The 23,072-nt window shown below is 43.1% G+C and overlaps 1 protein-coding gene across 2 annotated transcripts in view; it reads right to left on the bottom strand.

Annotated features, from left to right (window-relative positions):
• LOC100018195 (protein zyg-11 homolog B) overlaps nucleotides 1–23,072 on the bottom strand; it is a 58,319-nt gene that overhangs the window by 10,122 nt on the left and 25,125 nt on the right. For both annotated transcript variants that reach the window (XM_007480165.3, XM_016429768.2), the window contains exons 3-10: nucleotides 21,341–22,095; nucleotides 8,088–8,228; nucleotides 7,442–7,618; nucleotides 4,571–4,635; nucleotides 3,614–3,713; nucleotides 2,443–2,493; nucleotides 727–888; nucleotides 534–581 (exon numbers count right to left, since the gene is read on the bottom strand). In XM_007480165.3, the coding sequence (XP_007480227.1) occupies nucleotides 534–581; nucleotides 727–888; nucleotides 2,443–2,493; nucleotides 3,614–3,713; nucleotides 4,571–4,635; nucleotides 7,442–7,618; nucleotides 8,088–8,228; nucleotides 21,341–22,095 (1,499 nt within the window). The remainder of the gene's footprint in view (nucleotides 1–533; nucleotides 582–726; nucleotides 889–2,442; nucleotides 2,494–3,613; nucleotides 3,714–4,570; nucleotides 4,636–7,441; nucleotides 7,619–8,087; nucleotides 8,229–21,340; nucleotides 22,096–23,072) is intronic.

Raw genomic sequence — 23,072 nt, forward strand, 5'->3', positions numbered from 1 at the left:
TTCTAGTCACACAGCTAGGAAGTGTCTGAGGCCAGATCTGAACCTAGGACCTCCTGTCTCTAGGCCTGGCTCTCAGTCCACTGAGCTACCCACTGCCCTCCTCTTTTTACATTATTAATCCAGGCTGAAGTTCATGGCTTAACTACATGCCCTGGCTTCCATTTGCTACAAAATGTAAGTGGCAAGATCCCACCCCTGTTCCTGTCCCCACCCCCATCTCCAGCTAAATGATGAAATGATCACGCTTTCCCCAAAGAGGAAAGCACATTCTCCTACTTCCTGGGTGGGTGTTGGTGAGTGTGAGTGTGAGGTGTGAGTGTGTGTGTGTGTGATTACAGGTAGTGTTTTAGACCTAGGATCAGGATTTTATAAGGAATGGCTCTTTGAGAACAGGGAGGGAGATGTACCTGGGTGCTATAAAGACAAAAGGTCTCTAATTGTTATTTTAAAAACAACAAAGTGGATAATTAGGGACTTTCCTTCACATGTACCAGGTGACAAAAAGGGGGAGCACAACATGCATCACATCTTACCAAAAGGCCAAGGACTTTCTGCTGAATGGAGGACTCTGTTGGGAAGGACTGTGGAGAGAAGAGAGAAATAGAGAGAGAAAGTAGAGAGAGAGAAAGAGAGAGAAAGAGAGAAAGAGAGAGAGAGAGAAAGCAGGTTTGGTCATTACTTCACCAGGAGGATGGAGCAAAGCCAAAGTTGCCCAGCTGTGCTCACCTCCAGCACCCTCATGAAGAGCTCAAGACCCTGGTTTTCTATAAAGTGTTTGCAGGTTGTTGGGGACTCATCCGTGAGATTCCAAAGGGCGCTCAGGGTGAACTTGAGGGTTGTGTCCACGGAGTTCTGGCTGGTTTTTTGCTTCACTATCTGGAGAAGTTGCTAGAAGAAAAGAAAAAGGGTGAAATCTAAACTCGTGTCTGCTCAGTAACACCTGAAAATTCATGAGCCCTCCCAGACATAGTATTGAGCACTAAGTACTTCCCCAGCAGCTGGACATCCTGGCAAAGAGTGTCCTAGATTCAGTCAGGAAAACCTGAACCTCAGCAAACAGCTAGGCATGGCTCAACCATTTAGTTTTAGACTTCAAATCTGTTTTAAGCAATTCATGCTCATCTCCCTATTCCAGGAAATAAACCAGTTAGCTGGAAAGCACCCGGAAGTAGAAAATTCAGTGTTTGGGATGGCCATGGCACCCCAGATTGTGCTCCCTGAGGCACAAAGAGACTTGGGGGAACATGATGGCTTTCTTGGTGGTTCTGAGGGGCATTCATGTGGCAGACTATACTTGTAATTCTTGGCCTTTAAAGGCAGAATGGGTAACAATGGGTTTAAATGCAGGATGGCAGCCTTAGGATTGATGGAAGGGCTCCTCAAAAGAAAAATGGGTTGCCTTAGCAGAATGGAAGAAAAACTCTATACTCTGCATTTTTGAAAGTAGCAGAAATCTATCAGAAATAAAATGATTAATTAAATTCTAAGCATTTCTGCTTATGGAGAAAAATTCAAAGGAACCGCAACCCATTCTGCTTTTGAAAAGTTTTCTGATCCAAGTCATTCTCTACTTAAAAATGTATAGGGTTCAAGAACCACGTCATTTCTAGAGTTGAAATTCAAGTTTGTGTAAAAAGTTTTTGATTTCTCATCCACAACAATACTAACTTACCTGGAGAATTCCTACCCAAACAACATGTAATACAGGTAGAATTCCTGGCCCTACTTGCACAGAGGGGTTGTACTAAGTGACCCAGACTTACAGATTCGGGGAGTTTTAAAGCTAGAAGGTCCCTCCAATCCTCTCTTTCACAAATGGGGAATTTCTCAGGACAGACCCAAAGGGATTTGTCCAAGGTCACCTGGAGGCAGATACAGAACCCAGGGCTCCAATTCCTAGAGAATTAACACTTTCTTAGCTTGGAGAAGCTTCTCTCCAGATATCCACAAGGAACAAAATGATTTGCTCTAATTCAACCAATGCTGACTTAGGGAGGGGGACAGGGCACGTAAAAATGAAGCTTGGTGGTACCAGTCCTCAAGGAGATTATAAAACAACACTGGAGAAATGAAACATGAGCAGAAATTACTACAATATAGACAGTGACATGGGAAAGGAAAAGATTAAAAAAAAGTGCTCAGGTAAAGAGTGAAAAGGGGCAGTGGAATAAATTAAGATGCAGGGAGGCGGGGGCGGGGGGAGGGGGCAGCCCTACCACAGGCTGATGGCCAGCCTTCCACAGCAGCCTAGGATAGATCTCGTCAGATCTGGGTAAGAGGCTACTCTTCTAGCAGCAGAGTGAAGGGCATACCAGAAGGGAGGACACTGATGGTCTAAGTGAGAGGGCACAAAGAACTGACCATTTTGCTAAAGTGAGCATGTTACTGTTTGAAAAGTATCTGGAAAAGGAAACTGATCCCATAGAGGTACCACCAACCTACCCTGACGATGAAGAGCTCAGCTCCCAACTGGGCAGTCTGTTCCGTAGAAAGCTGCAAACAAATAATTCCAGGTAAATTCCAAGAAATTATTGATGGAGTCATATATTGTTAGCCCACTTAAGACACCACCCAAATTCTTTGGCTGTAATGGAATTTTGTTGTAGTGGAATTACATTTGTCATTCTGAGAACTGCTCCAGCAAGGAAGACATCCCATCAGTCAGGGCTCAGCAACCTGGGGTTTTTTTTTCCACTTTTTTATTTTTAATTCCCCCCCCAGTAATATTTTATATCCCCCCCCCCAATTACATGTAAAAACAATTTTTGGCATACATTTACTAACATTTTGAATTCCCAATTCTCTCCCTTCCTCCCTCCCTCCCTCACCCCTCCCACAGATGGTAAGCAATTTGATACTGATTATACATGTGCTAGCATACAAAACATATTTCCATATTCATCATGTTGTGGGAAAAGACACAAATTAAAAAAAAAAGCATGAAGAAAATAAAGTGGAAAATGGTATGCTTCGATCTGCATTCAGACTCCATCAGTTCTTGCTCTGGAGGTGGATAGCATTTTTCATCGTGAGTCCTTTGGGATTGTCTTGGATCATTGTGTTGCTGAGAATAGCTAAGTCATTCACAGTTGTTCCTCGTACGATATTGCTGTTCCCGTGTACAATGTTCTCCTGGTTCTGCTCACTTCATTCTGCATCAGTTCATGTAAGTCTTTCCAGGCTTTTCTGAAATCCGTCATCATTTCTTATAGCACCACAGCATTCCATTACAATCATATACCACAACTTGTCCAGCCATTCCCCAATTGATGGGCATCCCCTCCATTTCCTTGCTACCACAAAAGGAGCTGCTATCAATATTTTTGTACATTTAAATCCTTTTCCTTTTTCTTTGGGATATAGACTTAATAGTGGTATTGCTGGATCAAAGGGTATGCACAGTTTTAGAGCCCTTTAGGTCTATTTTCAGATTGCTCTCCAGAATAGTTGGATCAGCTCACAATTCCACAAACAATGCATTAGTTTCCCACTTTTCCCACATCCCCTCCAACATCCATCATTTTTGTTTTCTAGCAATCTGGTTTGTTGAAATAATATTTTTTGTGGACAGACTGAGCCCGCTAGACAGATAACAACGTGGCATAAGAGATACCTTTGCAGCGAGGATGGAGATGATTGCTACGGCCATCCTCTGCATGTTCTGGTCTTCATGATTACAGAGCCACTGCATGACAAGTTTGGCAGCTTCGAACCTGGAAGGAGACAGTGGTTTCCAAGATGACTCCTGAAGGCATGAAATCTGGGGCTGACAAGATAGGGCAAAAATAGTTCCAGGCTATTTCCTGGGAATCAGAGGGCCTGGATTCAGATTCTGTCTCTACTACCTACTGGATATGGGACTGTGGGTAAGTCACTTCACTCCTCAAGGCCTCGATTTTCTCAGCTGGAAAATGAGACAAGAAGACCAGCCCTACTGTCTGCCTTTCTCACATTATGTTAACTCTGATTATGAAAACCAAAGGGGGTAACTTGGAGGCAGGTGAAAAGAAAGACTTTCTGTATCCCTTCATGGCAGAGAAGGGAAGGTAGCAGAGAATGCTAAGGGAAGAGCTTTGGTTGATACACTAACTCTCCGGGTGACTCTGGATACACTTCTTAATCCCTCTGAATCTTAAGTTTACTCATTTGCAAAATCAGGATATTCCTTGCATTACTTACCTCACAGGATTGCTGTAGTCCTTAAATTGATCTAAAAAAGAATCCCAGTTTTCTATCAAACCCATAAACACTTTTATCTGCTATAATCTGTAGCCATTCATGCTCATGCTTTCCTACTAACCTATGACTGAGGACTGGACTGCATCCTATCTGAGGGCAGAGCCATTAGATTACCCCCAAAAGGATTCTGTTTTCTGTAAGATGAGGAGGTACCAAACTTGTTCTCAGTCAAGGATACCTCCAAAGCTCACCATACTGCAGAAGAGGAACCCAATAAATACTGACAAACCAAACTGATGAATGACTCTTGGCATAACTGATTCTACAGGAAGGACAACCAGGTGATACCACAGGCCCCAGGGAAAATGCTTACTATTAGGACCTCACTTGCCTGTCAAATGGAACGTCTTGAAGGATCCGGTCACTGCACAGTGAAAGAAGGCAGTTTTTCTGTAGCTGTCAAGCCAAAGGGGGAAAAAAACCTAGATAAAATAACCTTAAAAAATTTTTTTTCTTAAACCCTTACCTTTTGTCTTAGGATCAATTCTAAGACAGAAGAGTGGCAAGGACTATGTAGTCGGGGTTAAGTGACTCGCTCCAGGTAACACAGCTAGGAAGTGTCTCAGGCCAGCTTTGAACCCTGTCCCTTTATCTACTGTGCTCTCTAGTTGCCCCAAAATAACCTTTTAAAATGATGTACAACAAATAAAGCCTCAACAGGTTACCTCTCTTCAAGAAGAGGCCAAGTCTTTCCAACCTGTTTTTATGCCTTTCCCAAAACCTTCTTTCTTCCCATCTATTTGCATACAAAAGGTCCAGAACTGCCCTGTGGGATCTGACCTATGGAATCCATATTCTGTTTAATGATCTCAATGGAGGAGTTGACTAATGTACATTAATCAACCAAAATTAAGCTCCACTATGGTAACAAGTCCAGTCTTCAGGTTAGAGAAACAAAAGTCCTAGGTCTCAGGGAGCATTTTAAGATCTGCCTGGAGAAACAATGTACAACACATGTAAGCATGGATAGAATATGGGCAAAATAAACAAGAATTTGATGGGAGAGGCACAAACCATGGAAGGCTTCCTGGGGAAAGAAGCATTTGAGCTGAGTCTAAGAGGGAGAGGGAAGGGGAGATAGATCCAAGAAGGAAGGAATGAAGATAGAGTGTCATGGATGGAGAAGAGCAAAGAGGCCAGTTTCAATGGAATGTAGGGAGAATGGAGAATTAGAAGGTTCAGAATGGAGGTCAGCAAGGTAGAAAGGAGCCAAAGGGAGGGAAGGGTGCAGCATCATTTCTGGTCCCAAAGGTATGCAAGGTAGTTTGACTGACTAAAGGTGCCTGAAAGTACTCTCAGAGACAGACTCTGATGTGGTCCACAGAGCAGTTTTGTGCCTCCCCCTCTAACTTCCATTCTCTCCCTCACCTGAGAGTTCAGACAAGTGGGACTAACAAGAAGAGAAGGTGAATAATTCATAGACAAAGCAAGAGACACTCTCATGGTAGAGTACTGAGTGAGTTGGCCATGCCTCTGAGACCTAGATATGACCATCTATGGGCTGGGTGAGCTCAGCAAGTTAACAAAATGGTAGTTACTGGTTTCAGTAACTTCCTAGAGGGGGTGGAAGATTTCCTTGCTCAAAGGAGAAACTAAAAAGAAGCCTGAGCTCAAGGAATGGGCCACCCAGTCTTAAGGAACACCCACAAGAAGAGATACAGGTGGGTGCAGAAAAAGGGCAGCTGAGGAAGCCAAGGGCCTGTGAGAATACTCAAAGATATGCTAAAACCCCCAACTTTGCTACTCATGACACGGGTGACCTTGCTTGGCACAGTGCCTGGGGCACCAGTCAGCTGACTAAACTCAAAGGAGTCACTTGTCCTGCTTGGGTTTTCTTCCCTGGAAAGTGTGGGGGGGGATGGGCTAGAAGCGATGGCCTGGAATGTCCCACCTGTGGCCGTAGGATCCTGGGAGCCAACATTGCTCAAGAGAACACATACTCCTTTGGGGAATTCAATTCCCTGGAGTTTCTGCACCTGTCTAAAAGCTGAGGAGAGTCAGGCAGTCTGAGCATACAGACTGTCACCACCAGAAGAAATCTAGAAGCCCTGGGAGGAGGAAGAAGTTTTAGGTACCAAGCTGAAAGTCATGGGGACACAGTGATGTTTGACTCCCATTGCTGAATGTAGATAAGGGAGAGCTAAAGGAGAAATGCAGCTTTGGGGAATGAACAGACCACTGAGAAGGCCTGAATTAACGTGGATCACAGCTAAAATAAAGGATTGACACACAGGGTCTTCAAAAGGGAGAAATAACACCACCTAACAAAAGCTTGTGGTAAAAATCTACTGCCTTGGGTTCTTGCAAATCTAATTAAGGATATTTTATATGGAAACGATAGGGAGAAAAGAAAAACTGCCTGAAGAGGGCCATACAGCACAAAGGAAAAACAGGGCACTTGAGATCTAGAGAGATCTATGGGTCAAATCTTGTATCTGAGATTTCTGAGCTGTGTGATCAAAGGCAAGTACCTTAACCTGAGACTTAACCTATTTCCTCATTAAAAAAAAAATCACATGAGATAATATAAATATCTCAAACTACTAAACATGAGTCAGCTCTGAGCATAGTACTGATATCCAGAGTAGTAGGTACAACAGAAGAGGATAAGAGGCCCAGTGATTCAGAAGAGGCAATATAACCTATGCTCACACCTCTACACAAATGGCCAAAGGGTGGCAAGTGGACAAAGAGACCTAGAGATCCTGATGGAAAGATGGACATGGAAGGATGGGACTGATAGCTGGCATTTGTCTCCAAAAGGTATGATTCATGAGAGAGAGAGAGAGAGAGAGAGAGAGGGAGGGAAGAAGGGAGAGACAGAGAGTGAAAGACAATGTAATAGGGAGAAGAGAAAAGGATTACATTTAGGTTTAATCTACTAAAAAATTCAAGATAAGGATTCAGTGCCTATTATGTGTCATGTACTGGAAATAGAGGTCAGGGACTAGACTTGTGATTTCATGGGCACTGAAACCTCCCAAGAGAGGAAAACCAAGGCAAGCTAGCGCCTTCTCTGCCACTTTTCATCTTAGAGAGCTTCAAGAACAAAGAGTTGTTTAGTGACTTGCCCTGAGTCACACAGTCAGTGGGCATCAGAGGTAGGACTCAAACCTGTCTCTCTGGCTTCTTCAGAAACCCACAGCCAGTCACCAACCTCCCCTTACCCCAAAGCCCGTGCATGGGGGCTGCACTCAGTTACCTGCTGGTGATTGGGAAAGTGCTCCATGGCTTTGAGCAGCAGGTGGGTCACGTCTGCCAGGAGCCGCACAGGCATTCCCACGGCTAAGTCCTGTTTGGTCAAGTTAAACACACATGCGCTCGCTGCTAGCTGGACTGGCAAGTTCATGGGGTGGTTCCTCATGCCAATAACCACCAGCTGAAATGAGAGAAGCCCTCCCTGGAATTCAGGCCACATCCATAGCCTCCTTCTGTTGGGAGCAGTGCCCCTAGAACATCAGAGGAAGCCTCAGCAACGACCACCCCAATCAGATCTCTGGGGCTAATGCTAATGTTTGACTCTGGAAAGCCCTTTTCACACTCCCACTGTCCATTTAGGGAAGCTGTTGTTGTTGCTGCTTAAAAGATCAGCCTCAGAGTCTTAAGGCTAAGGGGTTTTAATCTAGCAGTTCCTTCTAGTTGGATCCCCATCCTAGCAACACTAAGCAAGAATATCCCCCAAGACCATTTTCCCACTTGTTTCCAGAACCTGTCTCAAGTGATATAACATGGTAGACCATCACTGGACATGGAGGCAGAAGGCCACGGTCATGCCTTGGCCTTGGCCTTCTCATCTATAAAACAGGCATCAGAGGAAGCCATTCCTCTCCTCAGCACACCAACTTTACCTTCAATATCTCAGGCTTTGTTTTTTCCATGACATGAGTCAGGCTGAAGAGATGAAAGAGGGCTTCCCGGACAAAGAAGGCCCTCTCACTGTATCGCTTCAATGCTTCTGAAATCTGAGTCTCATTAGCTTCTCCTGATACCTTTAAAACAGTCATAAAAATAAAATAAAATAAAACACATTAGAACATTACACTCTCAACTCCAGAATTTGTTTCTCAAATTTTGAAATATACTATTCTGGGTATTCCCCAACCCAAACTCACTCAACATCCAGCCTCCCATCAGGAATCCCTTTTCCTATTCTAGCCCTGTGTCTGGAAGCTGCTCCACACTCTCATGTTTCCAGCACATGACACATGACATATGACCAAAAGGTTTTCTAACTCTAATAATAATTGCTTGAATTAGTCCCATCTAAGAATGTGTCTATGAATACATATAGAGCAAGAACGAGGAGGACAATTTTCATAACTATGATGATGGAAAGGAACAATCCCGAAAGACAACTTCAGAACTGCAGTGAAGGCAGGAATCTGCTGGGATTTCAAAAGGACACTGTTAAATGTTTCCATTGTCAACAGGTTCACACAGCAGGAAAGTGTCTGAGGGTAGATTTGAACCTAGGACCTCCTTTCTCTAGACCTGGTTCTCAATCCACTGAGCCACCCAGCTGCCTCCTGTATCTTTCATTTCTGCATCACCTAAAATCTCCACCTGTACCCTCCTCCCTCTTCTCCTATCCCAGAGAATCACTCCATGTAACAAAGAAGATTGAAGGAAAAGAAAAACAAAAAGTAAAAACTGTTAAATAGATTGAAAATGTCTGACTGGTCACACAACTGTGGGCCTCCCCTCTCTCTGAAGAAGTGTGTATGCAATGCTGGCTTGGGCTTGTTTTAAGGCTGTTGCTCTCTCCATCCCACTGTATCCGTGTCACTGTTTCTGTTTCCTGAGCGCAGCTCCCTTCACATTTTATCAGTCCGTGTAAGCCTTTCCTGTTCTTAGATTCCTTGACTTTCAGCTCAGTGATTCTCCAGTATGCAGGCAGCAGATTCTGTTCATCCTTTCTGTAACCGAGGCATCCATTTTTGTTCCCAGTTTTCTCCTACCACAGAAAGTGCTGCCACCATAAATATTTTAGGCATTTGGGGCCTTTCTCTTTACCTGACATATCAGACCTTCCTGGGGCATACGGGATCTCTAGGCCAAAGGGGACAGACATCCAGCCATTGTAATCGCTTTATCTACATAGTTCCATATCGTTTTCCAAAACGGTCATATAGCTCTACAACAATGATTTAGGTTGCTATCTTCCCACAGCTCTTCCAACACTATCCCTGTCTTCTGTCATCGTCTAGTCTGTTGTTGCAACTTTGCATTTCTGTTATTCTAGGTGATTTGGAACATTGGTTTGTATTGTTGTTAGTAGTTTGCCGTTCTTTTGAGAACTGTTTGTTTCTCTCTTTTGACCACCTTTCTATTACAAGTAATGGCTTTTGGTCTTACACATATTATTTGCCTACATAGGAAATCAATCTCTTAGCTGGGAATGAGTTCAACTTTATAAAAGGGACTCTATGAGAGAGAGGTAAGGAGGAAGTACATTTTAAGCATTAGGGATGAATGACCAACGAAGCAATTTCCTGGGGATCAAATGCACATATAGAGGGACTAGTCTTGGCAAGAAGGCCCCCCACCTTTGTCAGAGAATGGGGGCAGGGAGGAGTGGCAGATGATGCCATGGGGTTTTGAGATGAAGAGAACTCACATGGAATGGCCCAGCTTTCTCAGTAAGGTCAAAGGCAAGGTATGCAGGTTAGAGAGAACAGGCATGGGGAGCATCAGGGGAACCAAGGTTTGGGAAGGCTTCTGTGGGAGGTGAGAAAGGGAATCAATCAGGGTCTGCTTTGCTGTGGGGAGGGTCCAGTTGCAGCTGGATAACAAACTGTAATGTACCCATTTGGTGTGGGGGGGAGGCACAAGATTCAAAAGTGGAGGAGGGAATGCATGGCCAACTATTGGGGTTGAGGTTGTGGGTCTTGATGAAGGCAAAGAAGAGGTGAAGTAGGGTGAAGTGCACGAAGAAGAGACATGAGAGGAAGTTGGGGTCAGAGCTTCTGTTAAGGGAAGAACAACTCTGGTGTGGTTGAGGCAGAGTAAAGGAACTAGGGGAGGCAGATGAAAAGGGAGCACCTCTGGCAACATTAATGCTTGGAAGCCTGGCTACAGTCCTGTGCAGAGGATGACCCTGGTGAAGAGATGAGGCTGACAACTGTGTCGGCACCAGAAAGAACCAACTGTGAAGTCTATAGGAAATAGTAAGAAAATCTATGGCACTGGGGAGAGAGGCCTGAATTTGGATAATAACGACAGAATGTGAGGGAAAGAGATGGAGGTGAGAAAAACTGCAGACAGATGTTAGTCCAGGCACCTGCAGCAAGAGGCAACAAGAAATCCAGAATACCATAAAAAGGTTCTAGGATCAAAGGACAAAGTTAGCCAGGCCTCCAGAAGGACCAACCAGCAGGAAAAAAGCTCAGAGGGAGAGGCAGGCGTTTCACCCAGGTCTGACTGTGATGGACAGCAGGAGGTGCCCAGAACCCATCAAAGGGCCACTGAAAAACCAAGGACAAGGGATGTGGAGCTGAGGGGAAGAAACATGAAATGCATGGTGCTTTCCCCTTACATCACCTGTAGAGGCATCTCTCTCCAATCCTTTTAATGGTAGTACCCGAAATATGGCAAACGCTAGTTGGCAGAGCTGGATTCAAATCCTAGCTGATACTTGCTAATTGTATGACACTAGACATGTTGCTTCACTTCTCTGGATCTCAGTTTTCTCTTCTGTAAAATGGATATTTGGACTAGCTATATGACAGGGCTGTTTTAAGGAAAATGCTTTGTTAAGGGCATAGATTTAGAGCACCAAAGGACCTAAGAGATTATCTCATTAACTTTCATGTTACAGAAGAGGAGATATTATCTTTAAGGCTCTGTTCATTTGTTTCATTATTGTCATCTATGGGTTCCATAAAATACCATTAGCTACACTGATAACACTGGGAGCTGCTAATTCTAATACTATTCTTAGTGTGACAGTTAATCAGGAAAATGACGTGACAGTGGGTTATAAAGGAAGCACGAGATCTGGAACCCAGAAGAGAATTTAGCAGCACCTAGAGCAGTGATGGCAAACCTTTCAGAGACTGAATGCTGGGCCCTGCCCCCTCCCCACCCCTTAGACCTAATACCAAATCCTTTCCCCCATTTTGTCCCCCCTTACCCCAAGTAGGGGAGGGAAGGATTCCTAATGGGCTGCTGGGCAGAGAGGGGCAGGTAATGAGAGAAGCGTGTGGAGATGGGAAAGAGAATGGCTCCAGTGCTCCTCTCCCCTCCAGCTATGTGCCACACAGTGAGCTCTGCTCTCCTCAAACCTAGCTCCTCTCCAACCCCACCACAGAAATCACCTTGACCACAGACTAAACAGGCTGTTATTTCATCACACCCTCACATAGTATGTGAGGTCCCCCAACTCCTCACCCCAGATGGGGAAGGGAGGAAGCACTCCCATTGGCTGCTGGGAAGAGGCAGGGGAAGGGAGGAATGTCCTCAGGCAAATGGAGAGGGGGAAGGAAACAGCTCCGCCTTGAGTCCCTCTGGCTTTCTAGTAAGGGGGTGACTGCTGGCATGCCCACAGAGAGGGCTATGTGTGCCCTTTTGGGGCACATGTGTCATAGGTTTTCCACCATGGACCTAGAACAACCTAGACCTGAAAGAGAAACCTCACTCCAATAACTCAGCCATGTGCTTGTTCAACCTGAGCTCCAATGAAGAACTACTGGCCAGCACCTCTCCAGTACCACCTATTCTATTTGGGGACAGTTCTGCTGATTATGCTGGAGAGGCTGGGGGAAGCTGGGAGTTTTTAATGTATCCCTGGAGTTCTTGCAGTATACTGTGAGCTGAGGAACTCTATCACTATAATTAATAGCTTTCCATTTAAGAAGGACATTTTCCTTGGTCACTCTCCTTTGATAGATTTCAGAGAGTTGTCTCTCCCTTCAAAAGTGTCCATTCTATCCCATACCTCCTCATGGCATAGAAGTAAGCTGTGGTTTGGCAGGCTACACACATGGAGTAGGATCTCTGGTAATCTCTGCCAAACTGGCAAGGCTCCAAGCATAGGACCCAGTGACTGGTGACTGTTCCAGGGCCCACAAAGTTTGGAGAGATTGAGCTCCAGAAAAGGTGAATTTTTTGGCCATCACAACTCATAAAATTATCTCCTAAAAGGTAAGAAGGTTGTGATCTATTCTGGAAGAGGAAAAATCCAAATTCAGGAAATCCCTGTTCCTCTGAAGATTCCATACAGAACTCCTTTACTCATTTTGTTCAACAAGCAGAGGTAGTGGGAAGAATACTGGGCTTAGACTTGAGAATAATATACCTGAGGCCTGGTGCCAAATTTGATTTGTCTCTATGTGTGTGACCATGGGCAGTTACTAGATCTACCTAATCCTGAGTGTCCTGGTCTAAATAAATATGTGTGCATGTTTGAAAAAGCATTCATTATTGAGTGATTACTAGTAGCAATCTTGTCTCACTGTGCTAGGCACTGTGCACATATTTTAAAAAGCAACAGACCCTGCCTCCAGAGCTTTCCATTCTAATAGGGGAAGACAATGCCTCCCGTGGTGGTGGAGGGGTGATTAAGGAGGGAAGCCTGTTATGTGTAGGAGGCTGACTGTGACTTCTGAGGTCTGGATCAGTCAGATGATTATGGTTTAAGTGGGGAGGGCTAAGGTTTGAAGCCTTTCCAGCTTGGCAGAGGACAGCTACCAAAGAAGACTTCAGGAATCCTCCTGGCTACAAGAATCCAGTGGCAGAACTGTGCTGGAGAATTATTAAGCTATTTTGTTATTCGTAGGGATGTTTTCTTCTTTCCGGGATATTCCAGAGGGGCTGCTCTGTGAAGATCAGAATCCCCTCAAGAACAAATTCCTCACTAGTTTCAGATGCACACCCCATTCTGTCAAGACTGAAATCTTAAAATCATTCCCCATACAAAGATTACAGAAAGTTATCAAATCATCCTCTGTGCTCAAAAAGCTGCACTAACCCAGCCAGGCCTTGCAAAGGGATCTTGTTCATCTTGAAAGCAAGAAGAAAGTACATGTGGCAATACTGTTTGGAATAGGACTAAAATACTATTACCAATACCTTTTATAGACCTTACTGATACAATCCTCTGTACCAGCAATGGATTTTTACCACAATGTCCACCTAACTACCTACCAACACCCACCCCACCCCCACACACTTTATTTAAAATTTATCCTTTGCCACAAGTATTTGCAGTTTCTTCTCCCATTAAAATATACTCCTACACAGTTTATACCTCAAACTCACTTTTTCAAAGACCCTTTTTCTAGACTGTCTGCCCTTTGAGCCAGCCATAGCACTGCTGGGTCTGTACCCCAAAGAGATAATAAGGAAAAAGACTTGAACAAGAATATTCATAGCTGCGCACTTTGTAGTGGCCAAAAATTGGAAAATGAGGGGATGCCCATCAATTGGAGAATGGCTGAACAAATTGTGGTATATGTTGGTGATGGAATACTATTGTGCTCAAAGGAATAATAAAGGAATTCCATGGGGACTGGAACAACCTCCAGGAAGTGATGCAGAGCGAGAGGAGCAGAACCAGAAGAACACTGTACACAGAGACTGATACACTGTGGTACAGTAGAATGTAATGGACTTCTCTACTAGCAGCAATGCAATCATACTGATTTGGATGGACTTATGAGAAAGAACGCTATTCACATCCAGAGAAAGAACCGTGGAAGTAGAAACACAGAAGAAAAATAACTGCTTGATCATATGGTTTGATGGGGATAGGATTAGGGATGTAGACTCTAAGCGATCACCCTGGTGCAAATATCAATAATATGGAAATAGGTCTTGATCAATGACACATGTAAAACCCAGGGGAATTGCTCATTGGCTATGGGAGGGGGTTTGGAAGAGGGGAGGGAAAGAACATGAATCACGTAACCATGGAAAAATATTCTAAATTAAGTAAATAAAATTTTCAAATAAAAAAGACCCCTTTTCTATTTTTTTCTAACAGCATTAACTTTTTTTAACTACTTGGAGCATAAGAAAGCTATGACAGTTAGATGAGGGCCAACCTGCAACACTGAGTAGAAAGACTCAAAAGTATACTCTCTGGTAAAGAGAAGAAATAGAAGGTATTTAAGTGCAAAAGGTTTTTCTAAAACAGGAAGCCCCACCACTTCCTACTCTATGTTCTTTTGACCCCTTTTCCTAAGCTTGCTGTCTGTCTCAACCTCTCTTTCTCTTTTGCCTATGCTTTCCATCTGCCATGGGCCCCCCATGACTGTTCTATTAACAGCCATCAAGTCTAAAAGGCAATTCCCTCAGGTCACCTCTACACTTCTTCAGTTGATTCTAATCCAGTATTCCAGAACATTAGAGTCCTAGAGAAAAGCTATTTGAATCCCCTCATTTTATATAAGAAGCTGAGGCCCAGAGAAGCCAACTGTCTTACCAAGGTTATGCAGCAAAATCAGTGCTAGTGCTGGCTGCAGATGGTCTTGGGATGCTTGGCTCAGGGCTCTCTCTATCATCCCCTTCTCCAATGCTCCATCACTACAGCTCATTGATCCTCTTTACTTCTATTTGATCTCTAAAGCTAATCTTGGTCTTCCTATAATTCTCAGCTCCCTAGTTTGTTTTCTTTCATTTGGCTACCAAATGAGAAATGGGAATGGCACATCAACCCAAAGCCTCCAATGACTCTATCTTGTGAAGATGGGATTGACTCTCCCCTGCCCATTTTTTAGATTCAGTCACCAGAAGCATATACACCACACTTATCCTTAAATGGGGGAGGTCTGTGACCCAAGTGTGTGTGAAAGTGATGAATCAGAACCCACTGACTGCCCCCTGGGTAGTCCTAAGCAAAGCTTTAGCTATAATTAGTCCATGTAAAATGGAGGGAAGGCACAGGAAGTGATGAAAAGGAATGGTCTTTAAAAATGCCAAGAACTTCCTTTGACGAGGTCTTTCGTCTTCACCTTGACCTTGGAGGAGCTCTGGCTGAGGACTACTTGTATTAGGACTATAACGTGGGTGAGTGAGAAAGGCTGATTCCTTTCCCTGGTTTGTTCTTAGAGGTACTAGCCTCCACTAAAACCCTGGTTAACTGACCCTTAGACCCTCTGGCTGGGGCTTCTGGAGCCTGGCCAGAGTAAAGCCAGGGCCTGAGCAAATAATCTAGCTCATTAAGCTAGATTTCTTAACCTGCCCTCATTCTCATTTCCCTACTTTCACTCTTTCCCTCTATTTTAAAAATAAATTGCGAAATCATTTGGAATTGATTAATTCCTGGTGACCACACTCACAAATTTAGTCCAGCCCTTTTATTTCTACCCCTTACATTCTATCCCTTACAATCTCAAGACCCAGAGTTCCATCTCCCTCTCATCTGACACACATAATCTCACCTCTATTATATATACCATGTCAAAGGTCTTAAGTCAAAGAAATAAACAAGTAAAAGACCATGTGTAGGAAAACACAGACCATTGTCCATATTCTGTTGGTTCTGGGATGTTGAATTTCCTCTACAAAATTCAGATTCAAACTATCCTCATATACAAAAATGAATTCTATTATTCCCATGGTCAAATATTCACAGCCAATTAAATTGCCCACGTGTTTTATACACTGATAAAATGCTTTTCTGGTGATTCTTGAAATTACCCCAAGGTTCCAGGATTTCATTAGTGCAATTACTATCTACTGTCACAGTCAGAGTCCCTTTTCCCCATGGCAAAGGGTCATGAGTTACTGGCAAAGGGTCATGAGTTACTGCAGCTAAAATCTTTCATTGCCTCTAGATGACAATCCCTTGCTGACCCCCCCATCTTCCCTTCCTCACGCTAGCCCACACCTGTTCTGTTTGGCAGGGCTCCAAAGGCACAGCCCTGTGGTTCTCAGGGTCACCTCTATCCCATCTCAGAGACATAAGAGCTAAACTTTAGTGGAGGTCTTTGAGCTATACATAGCACACATTCAGCATAATAACAATTTGAATCCTCACTGAGCTAAATTACAATGCTGAATGCATTTGGTTTTGCAGACAATCTAAAAGACATGTTGTCCATGTATGCTCAGTGAGCTTACAATCTTAGAAAAACATAATGTAAATATCTGTAAAAGAAAATTTGTAAATGCCTACTATTTCTTCTCTTTGCCAGTTTCCTTTTTGAATCCTTCTGCTGGACCATAGCATTACTGAGATTTTCTTTTATTTGGCTTACACGATCACTGCTTAGGCACTCTGGAATGGTGTCTAAACAGAGCCTGGGTAGGGAAATCCCATCCCAAAAGCATCAGGAATGCTAAGAGTTGGAAAAGACCTTCCAGATCATTCAGGTTCAATCCCTGCCTGAAGTCTGAACAACCTCAATGACACCCCCAAGTAGTCATGTAATCTTTGGCTTAAAGACCCTACAGGAATTCAGGGATGGAGAGTCTTCCACTTATTAAGTAGCCCATTCCATTTTGGGGAAGCTTTATTATAAGGAAATACTTCCTTATACTGAGATGAAATCTGCCTTCCTATAACTCTCCACCTGAATCCAGTCCAGAGTCAAACAGAATATATTTAAACTCATCTTAACATGAAGGTCCTTTAGCTATCTGAAGAGAACTATCATGTTCTTCTTACTTCTCTGTGGCAGGCTCAATATCCCCTATTCTTTTAACCCACCTTCATTTGACTTGCTTTCAAGTGCCCCTCACCATCTTGGTTGCTAGAGTAGGGACTCACTGGGGACTAGGAAAAAAAACTACATCAGGTGAACACTAGGACAGCTGGGCTTGACAAAATGGAAACCTAGATGAGTGAAGCCAGGGGTAATATGATTAGGGAGTCCATGGGGTTCCTCAGTTGTGCTAGGAAAAGAAACTGGTGGGAAAAGGGAAATTAAAAGTTCCAATTCTCTCTAGCACAAAGCACTCTATAAACCGAAATGTAACAAAAACCAAGGAAGTAAAAGCATTTTAAACTGTCACTATCTGTTGTTAAAACTGTTCAAATACATGGCCTAAGAAACTGATAAAAAAATAAATTTGAGTTAATATATTCTCAAACCTAGGAGAATTCAAATCATGGGACATAAATTGAAGTAAAAGATCTTGTTTATTTCTATACAACCCTCAATATGCATTATACAGAATAGATGCTTAATTGATGTTTGATAAAAACAAAATTGAATGGAATGCTGCAAAATTATAAAGATCAAAATTAAGCCAAACATGGAGATAGGAAATCACATCTTCCTCCCCCTCTTTGCAAAAGTAGGGACTATGGGCATGGAGTATTGCATGTGTCAGGCCTGTTCTGGCTAGTTTTGTTGGCATCTGTTTCCATTTCTTTTCCCTTTATTCTTTGTTTTCAAATGCAAACAATTTTAAACCAATGTTCTGTGAAAACAATGCCTTTCACAGGGGTACAACAGAAAACATGCTGAGATTTCTGCTTTATCAGGCCGCTTTTAAATCCTACTGAGTTCTGTGGGTTCACTCAAGGTCTAAGTATCAAAACTTGTGGACAACAACACTTTCTGGAATCTTTGCCCTGAGAAGGTATCATTGGATTGGTGATCCACCCACTTAAGCAATTACAGAATCAGTGGCCAGCTCAATCTTTCTTCTCTGTCTCCTACATACATATTGATGCTCCTCAACTCACCTAAATTCCTGGCTCCTTGCATTAGCCAATATCCTTATATCCATTACTACATTTGACATAGTTGATCACCTCCTCCCAAAAAATCTGTCTTTTCAAGGTGCTGTGATCCACCTCTCTTGAATCCCTCTTAGCTATATGATCACCTTTTCTGGGTGGTTTCTGCTGGATCTTCAACAAGATCACACCTAATGATTGTGGGGGGTCTCCAAAGTTCCGTCTCTGGCTTTCTTCTTCCCCATTGTTATTTCACTTGGTAATCAATTTTTATCTTTATGCCAATGATTCCCAGATATCTGTAACAAGCTCTAAATTCTCCTCTGAGCTAAAGTACTGAATCTCCATCTGCCCTTTGGACATCTCAAAATGGATATTCAAAATAGAATTTACTGTCTTTCCTTCTCAACTCTCTATTGAGAGCACCACCACCAGCCTTCCTTGGCATCACCCTCGATTCTTCATTCCTATTCCCCCTAAACTTCTAATCGGGTACCAGAGCTTGTCATTTCCACCTCCATAAACATCATCTCTTGCATACATCTGCTTCTCTACATTCACACAGCTACCAACTAGTTCAGATCTTCCTAGACTACTACAATTCATTTTTTTCCAATTGAAAATTTTTATTTAATTAATTACTTCAGAATATTTTCCTGTAGTTACATTCATGTTCTTTCCTTCTCCTCCCCTCAACCCTCTCCTGTAGCCGACAAGCAATTCCACTGGGTTTTACATGAGTCATTGATCAAGATCGATTTCCATATTATTGATATTTGCACTAGCATGATCATTTAGAGTCTATATTCCCCAATCCTATCCCCATCAACCCATGTGATCAATCAGCTGTTTTTCTCCTATGTTTCTGCTCCCACAGTTCTTTCTCTGGATGTGGAGAGCATCTCTCTCATAAGTCCTTCAGAATTGTCCTGGATCACTACATTGCTGCTAGTAGAGAAGTCCATTACATGCAATTCAATTTGATTGATGTCTAACTCACGGTTCACTTCACTTTAATGCATCCTTCACTTAGCTGTCAAATTAGGTCTTCCTCATTTGTAGCTCTAACTATGTCACTCTCCTGCCCCAATAAATTCCAGGGGCTCTCCATTATCTCCAGAATCAAATATAAAATCTTCTATTTAGCATTTTAAAGTCCTTTATAATTTGGTTCCTTTCTACCTTTTCAGTCTTCTGAGGCTTTACTCCTCTCCAGGTACTCACTATCATGCTGAACAGGCCTACTTCCTCTTCCTCCCACATGGAATGATCCATGTGCCATTCTTATTCCCCTGTACTGGCTTGTCCCTCATGTCAGGAATGCTCTCCTTCCTCACATCTGTCTCTTAGCTTCCTGGCCTCCTCTGAGATGGCACTGATTTCTACCTTCTGCAGGAAGATTTTCCTGCTACCCTTGCTATTGGTACCTTTCCTTTAAGATCACTTTCTATCTATTCTGTATATATCGTTAATGCACCTGGTTATTTTAAGGTTTGTTTTCCCTTCAAGAATGTGAATTCTGGGGCAGTTAGGTGACTTGGTGGATAGAGAACCAGATCTGGAGACAGGAGATCCTGGGTTCCAATCTGGCCACAGACACTTCCTAGCTGTATAACCCCAGGCAAGTCACTTAACCCCAATTTCCTACCCCTTATTGCTTTTCTGCCTTGGATTCATTACTTAGTATTGAAGTTAAAAGGGTTTAAAAAAAAAAAGTAAATTCCTTAAAGGGTAGGGACTATGCTTTTGTCTTTCTTTTGTAAAGTTTTAATAAATAGTTTTCCTCATAATTTTAGTACTGAGGTAAGGCCTAACCTGATGATAAGCCATCCCCAAGAATCTCCTCCCTCTCCCATGTCCTTCCTTCCCTTTAATCACTCTCTCTAGACTAACTCCAGCCCTACTTCCTCCGTGGAAACAGATATTTCCTGACCACCTCCAACTGCAGCAGGTAGGCCCTCCTCTGGATTGAATAGGTCCCACCATATGGAAAGCTCAAAAGAACATTCAAGATAAGTCCAGCCTCCCCATTTGATAGATGAGGTCCAAATCAATTGCCCAACATCACCAAAAGTAGAACTCATCATCCAACATCAGTATGCTCAGAGCCTTGGAATGATTTATACACCTCTTGACTGATGTGTGGAATCTATCTGTCCATATTTACAAGATTACATAAAGTAGTATGCTAAGCATGAGGGAGTTATATCTTATTTTCCCATGAGATCATCACTTTAAAAGCATGGACTACATCTACATCTACATCATCTACATTTACATCCATCTATCTATCTATCTATCTATCTATCTATCTATCTATCTATCTATCTATCTATCTATCTATCTCCAAAGAACTCTGACTTTAAAGCCAGGAGGGAATTGGGTTCAAATTCTGATTCTAAAGCTTACTAGGTCTGTGACCATAAGCCAATTCTTTGACCCTGCTATACACCCCCTGCTTTCTTCCCTCTATAAAATGGATATGCTGCCCTCTTGTATTCCCTACATCAGTGAGGTATGAGGAAGATCAAGTGAAGAGCAGTCTTTGAAGTGTTTTGCAAATGTTAAAACTCTGCATAAATGTCAAAGAATATTCATTTACTTCTCTTGGATCCTCGCAGGTGTCCAATGAAATAAAAGGTATTTTCTAGGTTCCTTCAGGAAGAAATGGGATTTATAAATAGTTGGCTGTAGAAACGATGGCCATGGCTACCAAGACTAGTGGAAGGAATGCTAGATTTGAAGTCAAGCTGGTTCAAATTTAGCTCTGCCTCTTCCTGGCATCACAGGACTCAATTCTGACAAGGTTTCATAGGTCATGTAGGCCGACCCTCAGAAAGTGAACTTCTAAGTGTCAAAGTGGCTTTTGAGGTCACAAGTCCGACAGAGGAGCCAGGCATGAAATGCAGGGTTTCTGATAGAAAGTGGGTGCTTTTTCTGCTACATCCTGAAACTTCCATCCAATGGAAGAGAAGAGATGCTGGGAACAAAGGGAACTCTAAGCCTTTTTTCTGGGGGCTTGGGGGCTGGCACGTATAGTAGCAGGAAAACATGAATGCACAGGCCTGAAGCCAGGGTTCTCTCCACTGTACCCTGTGACTGGCTGCATCTGTTCACAGAGACCACACAAGCCACATGCTCGCTCCTTATGGAATCTGTCTTCCTGCTACCTTTCCAAACCAAACAATTCCTCTTTGGCCACTCTTCCTCTCAATGCGATCACTTCCCCTATGAGTTCCTCAAAGGACACAAACGCCTCTACTTTTGCACTGATACGTTCCTAGCACTTAATACAGAGGGCCAACACATAGTAAGCATCTCAGGGCCTCAGTTTCCTTATATGTCAAATGGAGACAATAATGCATCTATAATATTATTCCTAGGGTTAGTTCCTATTTTTTTTGAGCCTTCACTTTTGCCACTCCTGTATTTAGGTTCCCCCAGTTAAAATAGTGTGTCAAATGGGCTAACCTTCAAATGGCCTTCGCCAGTGAGGAATTCCGAATAGCCGGCATCTGTGGCCAACAAGCCGACAAACTGCATAGTAGGCCGCTGCTGGATAAAGGCTTCCACAGCTTTGTCAGTGACGTGCTTCCTCCCAGAAATGTCCAGAGATATGAGATTTGGCAGAATGTCCTTCTGCTCCAGGAGACGAAGAGCTATGTCAGAGGTGAACTGCTTATCGTCGGAAATGTCCAGGTGGTTCAGGTGCTTGAGCTCTCTGATCACGTCCAAGATCTGGGTGGTGGTCATCTTCAAGCACTTCAGGTGGTGTACGGTCAGGGACTTGAGACGGTCCTTACAAGCGAGCAGTGCTGTGATGTCTGTCACTGACGTGTTGGAGATGTCCAGACTCTCCAGCCTTGGCAATGAAGCCACATCAGCCAAGTCTTCATTGTAGAAGAGGACGTTGGTAATGCTCAAAGCCCGAAGCCCAGACAGCTGGCTGAAGCACCTTTCATATGGATCTTCCAGGGAAAGGGTGAGCGAGTTCAGCACCAGGCACTGCAGATTCTGCTGAATCCATTTGTTACTGCCAAGCCCACTAATGATATCTGTGATGGTGATGTCGGCATTCACACCAGTGGCATCAAGTTCCACCAACTTATGGTGGCAAAAGGCTTTCCGGAAAGCTACAGCAGAGATCTTTGCTTTGCGGATACATGCTCGCTTCAAGCGCATTTGGTTGCCTCGGAAAATTCCCACAGTGCCATCATTTAGCAGGCCTAGGAGAAAAGAAGAGCAGTCAGAACTCCTGTCTTAAGAGACAAACTCTTCTGCCATATTGTTCAGTCACTAATCAGAACTGAGAACAAGTTTATTTATTTGTTTTTACTTTAAAAAATTTTTTAAATAAATTTCCACATAAGTTTTCCAATGTTATATAATCCACATTGTCTCCCTCCTTTCTTTCCTACCCCCTCTTTAAGCTGACAAGCAATTCAATCTGTGTTATTTATGTATTATCATGCAAAACATATTTCCTTATTATTCACTTTTGTAATCAAATAATCTTATAAAACCAAAACCCCCAAACGGGGGCAGCTGGGTAGCTCAGTGGATTGAGAGCCAGGCCTAGAGATGGGAGGTCCTAGGTTCAAATCTGGCCTCAGACACTTCCCAGCTGGGTGACCCTGGGCAAGTCACTTAATCTCCATTGCCTAGCTCTTACCACTCTTCTGCCTTGGAACCAATACACAGTATTGATTCCAAGATGGAAGGTCAGGGTTAAAAAAACAAACAAACAAACATATGCCCAAATAAATAAGTGATAAATCATATGTTTTCATCTGCATTTCTACTTCTAACAGTTCTTTCTCTGGAGGTGGAGGAGTCCAGAGAACAAGCTTAAATGAGTCACAGGTTAAAAATAGGACTTGGGAGGCACATGAATAGAAACTGGAATTACTCAGGAATCATGCAAAAGATCGCTCTGAAGTTGACTGGAAACTGATAAATTAATATTCTCAGAATTAAATTATGATCTGAGGCCAAATGTGCAACAATTTGATATATTTATGGATAAAAAGAAACATTCACTAGGAAAAAGGATGATGATCAGACATTACCAATACTAAGAGATATCAAGAAGGAAGACGGGTAAATAAACATATTGCGACTATGCCTACTATTCCTTTCCTTGCCGCCCAATCTCCACCTGATAAAACTGTACTCTGCCTTCAAGACCCAGTTCTTCCACTTC

Source organism: Monodelphis domestica, chromosome 2, assembly GCF_027887165.1.
Source record: "Monodelphis domestica isolate mMonDom1 chromosome 2, mMonDom1.pri, whole genome shotgun sequence".
Classification (NCBI taxonomy): Eukaryota; Metazoa; Chordata; class Mammalia; order Didelphimorphia; family Didelphidae; genus Monodelphis; species Monodelphis domestica.